Here is a 7,842-nt window from a genome sequence, read left to right as displayed (position 1 = left end):
CCTATTATTTCTAGAAACAGTTGATATTTCTCTTGCATTTGACTTTCATAGTAGTTATTTTTATCAAGGATGGCATGGATAGACCTCCAACAGCTGGAAATCTAGTGTCTAGGGTAAAATAACAGTCTGTACTTTCAGTTTGAGGCTATTAATAAGGAACTGATTTAGCTGCATTTTCATAGTGTTACAATGATTTGGTTAAGTGTATAGTGAATCAATGGTTGGGAATTAGCAATAGAAACCATGATTCTGAAATCTACAGATTTTATTTCTACCCCTTCCCTTCCTCCATTTTCACCTCTACCATATGGTAGATGATGGGTTCTCTAAAAATGCAGTTGTGCCCTAACCGGTTTGGCTCAGTGGATAGAGCGTCAGCCTGCGGACTCAAGGGTCCCAGGTTTGATTCCGGTCAAGGGCATGTACCTTGGCTGCTGGCACATCCCCAGTAGAGGGCGTGCAGGAGGCAGCTGATTGATGTTTCTCGCTCATCGATGTTTCTAACTCTCTATCCCTCTCCCTTCCTCTCTGTAAAAAATCAATAAAATATATTTAAAAAAATAAAAATGCAGTTGTGAGATGCCTTCCAAGGGGGATATTAATGTGCATTTTCTATGTATTTCTACTCCTCAACGCCCACCACCGCTTCAAAAGATCCATGGAAAAAATGAGAAAACTTACTTTGATACATTCAATATAGCTTCATTCAACATTAGAGATTTATAATTGTGAGCCACATAGAAAAGCTAAAGAGATATATAAATATAGAAACTACACAGAAAATCATAACAGAAAATGTATCTTATATGTATTTTTTCCTCTAGTAAATACAATGCTAGGTATTTGCTCTCAAAAAGTAAAAATAGTTCCTTAAAATGTGGTGGCCTAGATTCACTCATCCTTAAATTCCGTTCAAAAATGCAGTTAATGCCTTTAAGATTTAAGGGGAAAATATTTTTGAAATTGCGGTCTTCATGTTCTTCAAAAAGAAATTAATGGAACTTTTATGTACCAGCATAAAATGTGTTGCTCTGCTTTTCACTGCCACAGGTTTCTATTCAAATCACTGAATATTTCTAGTTAGGTGCTATTATAGTGTTCTATGGCGTCAATCAGCAGTACATGGGACATGTTTTAATCATTGTTTTTTAATCTTGATGCTCCAGATATAAAGCCAGAAAATCTCTTAATCAGCCACAATGATGTTTTGAAGCTGTGTGACTTTGGTAAGTTTAAAAGAAATTGAGCCCTTTAAGTACAGTAGTCCTCCCTTAGCTGCAGTTTCACTTTCTGTGGTTTCATTTACCCACGGTCAGCTGAGACCAGAAAATATTAAATGGAAAATTATAGAAATAATGAATTTGTAAGTTTTAAATTGTGTGTCACTCTAAGTAGTGTAATGGAATCTCACGTTTTTCTGCTGTCTCGCCTGGGATTGAATCACAGTATCTGTCTCAGTTATCAGATAGACTATCTCAGTACACCAGTGCTTCTGTTCAGGTAACCCTTATTTTACTAATTATGGCTCCAAAGTGCAAGATAAGGTGTGAAATGCTTCTTTTAAGTGAAAAAGTATGTATGTGTAGGAAAAAAACAGCAGATACGGGGTTCAGTGTTATCTGTGGTTTCAGGCATCCACAGCGGGGGCGGGGGGCAGAAGGGGAGAGGGTATGTGTGTCTTAGAATGTAGCCCGTGTTATAAGGGAGGACTGCTATACAAAATTGAGTTAATATAACCCATAGGTAGTTTTCACAAGCATATTAAAAGTATTTTTTATGTTTTAATTTAAGTAGCAGAGAAACATTTTATTTGGTCATATACTGAAAAATTGATAGCAGGAAGAGTACTACTCTCTGCTCTACATAGTATTGTCTACTATTTAAAAAATTCATCATGCAGTAGTTATTTCATGAGTATTCAAATGCATGCATGTGCATATATTCATAAGTCTGGCAGTTAATGACCCCTGAAAGAGAGTTTTCTAAGAAATAACCTCTGGTTTGAGTAGAATAAAAATTTTTAAAAATATTTTAAATGTTGATAGAAATTGTTTTAGTCATAATCATAAACACTGAAAATATGCCTATGTAAATACATACGTGTGTATGGTGTGAATGCAAATGTTGTATATCTGTAAGATCAAAAGACATTTTTAGGACAGTTCTATTCTCTTTAAATGTTCAGTGAATGAGATTAGTAATTAATGTTTAATACTCCAGCTTCTGGTTGAGTGTATAATGAAGTTTTCTTTTTTTTTTTTAATATATTTTATTGATTTTTCACAGAGAGGAAGGGAGAGAGATAGAGAGTTAGAAACATCGATGAGAGAGAAACATCGACCAGCTGCCTCCTGCACATCTCCTACTGGGGATGTGCCCGCAACCCAGGTACATGCCCTTGACCGGAATCGAACCTGGGACCTTTCAGTCCACAGGCCGACACTCTATCCACTGAGCCAAACCGGTTTCGGCTATAATGAAGTTTTCAAGTTGTATTTTCTTCTACTAGAAAATTCTATATTGTTTCCTGTGTATGAAATTCTGTATTAAAAATAAGGGGTGTTTAAGGCATGAATCACTTTTGTGAATTGTAGTTTTGTCTAATCCATATATTGAAAAATAACTTGACTTTTTTTAAATGTAATTTTTCAGATATTCAAATATAATCACATACAATATAAATCTCTACATATAAATGAGAAGTCACTTCTTTTTGTAAACAAAAGTTAGATTAGTACTTAGGAGATGGAGCACACAAGTGAGGCATGGAAACATTTCAAGAAATTACTTTAGAATGACCAGTTTTGTGCAGTGTAGCAATTTGAAGCATGTGTAACTGTTTTTAGCCAATGTTTTCAAATATTTTGAACCTGCTTCCTTGAGAAAAACATTTTATATAGAACTTAATTTTCTTCATACTATATGACAAGGAATATTGCAGAGAAGAGTCCTGATGTATCCTAAACATCTTAAGATATGCTTAGGAGAATAAAAAGAAAATAATGACTACTATAGTTAAAAGATTTTGATCGTGGCATTTTTGGCATTTCCTTAGCATTATGATATTCAGGAATAATATCTCTTTTTTACTTCCTATCAAAATTGTGATAACCACCAAATACTGAGACTTTGTGCAGCTCATAGACCCTTTACTGTGTATCCATGAACTATGGGGTTGGTGATCCGCTTAAACTCCACAGTTACTGAAATTTGTTAAGCAAGTTATAAAAGATGCCTGTAGAATGGTTAGTAATAGGAAAAGAGTATCCCTAGTCTAGCATCATTTAAAGAAAAGACCATTTTAAATGGTCCAGAAGTTCAGCATGGCGGCACTACTGTGCCCTGGGCATCCCTTATGAGGACTTCCTAATTGCTTTCCCTCCCAGAGCATGTAGTTCCTTTGTTTAGCTGGAAGAACCCCATGTACAAATACGAATATTCCTTCAAAATATGTCTTACAAAGAAGTATTAATTAACTGAAGTTAGGGTTTTGTTTTCTTCTGTAGTTTTTATTTTTTACTGTTCCATTTTAAGAAATACTATTTTCCACTTTTCAAAAGTGATATACACCTTAATTTTCACCCCCAATTTTAATGTTCTGGTTTTCTATAGCTATTTACAAGAAATCCATATTACTTTTGGTGAGTTAAATGGGTAATTAACTTACCTGCTGGTTTATTTTGTGACCCTAAAACCTCTTGAAATGGCTTTGGGGGAAAATAGTAATAGAGTCTATAAGGTAATTAAGATACCTCTAATGTGCTTCTTAGTCACATTAGGAGATAAAAATAATTTTGGCCTGCTTTGTTTCTGTCATTGCCAGCTGTTACTTGCTTCTATAATGGTTGGAGCTGATCAGCAACAGTAGATATACAAATACCATGAATGGCCCACATTGCAGCATATAATGACTGCTGTGATACGCTAGTTTAGCTTTGACTTCTGGCTTTTGTGGGCTTTATTTTGTTCCTAAGGTTTGTATTTATTGGGAGAACTATTTTAAAAAATATGCTCTCTGCCATAACCGGTTTGGCTCAGTGGATAGAGCGTCGGCCTGAGGACTGAGGGGTCCCGGGTTCGATTCCGGTCAAGGGCATGTACCTGGGTTGCAGGCACATCCCCAGTAGGGAGTGTGCAGGAGGCAGCTGATCGATGTCTCTTTCTCATTGATGTTTCTAACTCTCTATCTCTCTCTCTCCCTCCCTCCCTCTCTGTAAAAAATCAATAAAATATATTTTTTTTTTAAAAAGAAGAATATGTCTAAAAAAAAAAATATGCTCTGGCCCTAGCTGGTTTGGCTCAGTGGATAGAGCATCAGCCTGCGTACTGAAGGATCCCGAGTTTGGTTCCAGTCAGAGGCACATGCCCAGGTTGCAGGCTCGATCTCCAGTGGGGGGCATGCAGGAAGCAGCTGATCAATGATTCTCTCTCATCATTGATGTTTCTATCTCTCTCTCCCTCTCTCCCTTCCTCTCTGAAATCAATTAAAAATATATTTAAAGAATAAAAGTTTATACTTAAAAAATATGCTCTGAATGCATATTAAAGCATGTGATGATTTTGAAAACATGGATTCCTTAGAGAGGGAGACTGTTTTTTTTTTGTTGTTTTGTTTTTTAGTGAATACATGCTTTTAATTGACATATGAACAGTGGATTAAATTTTTAAAATAACAAGAACACTATTAATAAACAGCCCATCAATCCCAGTCATTATGTTCTTTTCATGTTCCTTTAAAATATTGCTAGCACTGAAATATTTTGCCAACATGAAATTATTATTTCTTTTTCAGAGTTACATCTTTGGGCTTTGTTATCTTTCAGGTTTTGCTCGGAATCTATCAGAAGGCAATAACGCTAATTATACAGAGTATGTGGCCACCAGGTGGTATCGATCCCCAGAACTCTTACTTGGGTGAGTTATCTTCCCCAAATAGAATGACATCTGCATATCTGCTGATCCTATATAATTAACTCTGAGATCATCTATGGAAAATAACATCAGTTAATGAAATACCAGTTACCTATTCCACTGTAACAAACCACCCTAAAACTTAATGGCATTAAACAAAATACCATTTTATTTGCTCACGATTCTGAGTGCCAGTGATTTGGGGGAATCAGAAATTTGAGTTCAGCTGGATGGTTCTTCTGCTGATCTCAACTGGAGTTGCTAATGTCACTACAGTCAGTCTGTGACAGGTCATCTGGAGGCTGGTTGGTTTATGGGGCCACAGCTGGGACAGACCATCTCTGTCCCATGGGGACTCGTTCTCCAGTAGGCTAGTCCAAGTTTCTGTGTGTGATAACAGAACTCCCTGCAGCATTAGGGCAAGCCCCAAACCAGAAGTTGTTTTCAAGCTTCTGTTTGCATGGCTTTTGCCTCATTGGCCAAAGCACATTACATGGCCAAGTCCTGATTCAAGGGATGGAGGAATAAACTACAGTTCTTGATGGGATGAGTGGCAGGGTCTCATTACAAAGTGAGAGATGTATGGAAATCGGGGAATTATTGCAGCCATCTTTGTTAATAATCTTTCACATTAAGAACGTGGATGTCCACAGAGGTTGTTTTTGTCTGTTTCTTCTGTGTACCTCTGTTTGGACTCACTGGGATGCGTAGTCCATTTTCTTTGAGAGGGATTGTAATTTGGATTTACCAGTGTGCCACAAGAATTTTTAAAACGTAATACCTGATTTAATCAGAGGCACTGACCTCTTTTCCCTTAGATTGTCAAATTGAAAAAAATGACAACAGCCAACATAATAGCCATCTACTGTGAATGCCCAGTCTTGAACCATAAATATATAGGTCATATAATAGAGTTGCATCTCATTGGTCACATCATATAATAATGTTGTGTCTGGTTTCTCTTTGGTACCATAAATACTTATATACAAGTATAAGTACCTGGTTTTTTAAAAAGTCACTTTGGAGCAAAATGAATAGCTAATTATTTATTTTTATTTTTTGTAAATAAATCAAAATGATACCTATTTTTGTCAGATTAGCAAAAAGTCTATTTTCGTGTGCTGCAGAATTGTATTAATTAGTTTATGTGTGCCATGAGATGAAAAAGGTTGAAATTTGCTGACCTAGAACAAATTTTTGGGAGCATTTCATTCCCCAAGTGAGGTGTTACCAGGCGTGTGCACTCTATTAAGGTTTATTAAGCTATTCATGTTCAAAATACACCCAGATGTGAATAGATTTCAACTTACTGTCTGCTATCTAAATTGTTATTAAACTGATGGGGTTTTTTAGCATAGATTTATTCACTTGTGTTCTGAATTTTTACTTGGATATCCCTTTTCTTAGCCTCCCTTTTATCTACACGGCACTTTTTTAATTCCTTAAATACATAAATGTGTTTTAAATCATGAATCTGTTCAAAATAATTTGGAAATTATTAAAATATATTTCTTCAATTGCCAGGATAATTTCTCCCTTTGCTTTTCAGAGCTCCCTATGGAAAATCCGTAGATATGTGGTCAGTGGGCTGTATTCTTGGGGAGCTTAGTGATGGACAACCTTTATTTCCCGGAGAAAGTGAAATTGACCAGCTCTTTACCATTCAGAAGGTGCTAGGACCACTTCCATCTGAGCAGATGAAGCTCTTCTACAGTAATCCTCGTTTCCATGGGCTCCGGGTAAGAGGCTTTGCGAAAACTCAAAATGGGACTAGTACAGCAATATTTAAATCGTGTTCATTACAAAATGGAATGCTTAGCTATTCTCTTTCTCATTGCAATGTTTATAAACCCCACTATAATATTTTATATTTGAATCTTATATAGTATTTGTTAATTTTTAAAAGTGGCCTGAATTTGAAAGTGGGAGCTGCTTATGTTTTTCCTAATTTGTATGTACCAATTTTTTAAAGCCTTTTCTAGTTTGGGTATTATTATATTCTAAACTTTGGTTATCTCATAATGTTTGTTTATCCAAAATATTAAGCATCCCCAAAAGATATAAAAATGTATAAATGGCTGTTGCTTATTTCAACAGACATATTTGTAGTGATTTGAGGAAGACTATGAATACTCAACATTCTTCAGATTTAAAGATGCTATTCTTGTGGCTATTTCTGTTGACAGTGAAACATTGTCTTCTTTTCAAACTAGTGTATTGTCTTGGGCAGCCTTTTTGAGACTTGCTAATGTTGTATAAAACTTTTCAGAAAATATACTAAAAAGCATCTTAAAACAGAAATTTTCCCTAAATGAGGGACAACCGGCCTGCAGAAGCACCTTATGGAAGTGGCCAGTTCTAGGCTGCTTCTCTCTTTCATCTACCCCCAAAGCTACATTTTTTAGTTGTCAACTACCCTGTTTGGGCCAGCATGCCAATTGGTGGTGGCCATTGTAGGAACTATAAAACAATCTCATCACCACTCTCTTTCTTTCTCTTAAATGCATAATTCTCAAACCATGTTTTCTTGACATTTGCAAAGCACTTTGTTTCTTCCTTTGAGTTTCTGGACCTCAGTTCATTTCACTTTGAAAAGCACCCCTCTTCACACATGAGTGTCCAACACAGCACCCATTCCGAATGCCAAAGAAAGGAGTAAACAGAAGTGTATAGTTTCTCATCTCCTTCCTGTTTTTTCTTCTCTCTTTCAAATCGTTGTTACCTCCAACAAGTTTCTCTTTTCTCCTTTTATTTTTTTTTTGTTTTAGTAAGCCAAAAATTAGCCAAATTATGACTATAAATTAGGATGCACAGAGTTCAACAGTTGTTAAACATTTGTCATACTAGATGCTAACAATATGACAATAGGTAGGACTCAGTCTAGCAGAAAGGAAAATCTATTCAGACATAGAGTTATTCATAATTCATGAA

General features: G+C 35.9%; 1 protein-coding gene across 3 annotated transcripts in view; it reads left to right on the top strand.

The window, feature by feature from the left end:
- The window catches only part of CDKL5 (cyclin dependent kinase like 5), a 118,373-nt gene that overhangs the window by 52,873 nt on the left and 57,658 nt on the right, over positions 1 to 7,842 (top strand). For all 3 annotated transcript variants that reach the window (XM_015564880.1, XM_006765130.2, XM_006765129.2), the window contains exons 6-8: positions 1,167 to 1,226; positions 4,824 to 4,914; positions 6,461 to 6,650. In XM_015564880.1, coding sequence (XP_015420366.1) covers positions 1,167 to 1,226; positions 4,824 to 4,914; positions 6,461 to 6,650 — 341 coding nt within the window. The remainder of the gene's footprint in view (positions 1 to 1,166; positions 1,227 to 4,823; positions 4,915 to 6,460; positions 6,651 to 7,842) is intronic.

The sequence above is a fragment of the Myotis davidii genome, unplaced genomic scaffold (genome assembly GCF_000327345.1).
Source record: "Myotis davidii unplaced genomic scaffold, ASM32734v1 scaffold161, whole genome shotgun sequence".
In the NCBI taxonomy this organism is placed as follows: Eukaryota; Metazoa; Chordata; class Mammalia; order Chiroptera; family Vespertilionidae; genus Myotis; species Myotis davidii.
Note: the sequence above shows the minus strand (reverse complement) of the source record. Positions and strands in the feature narration are given on the sequence as shown.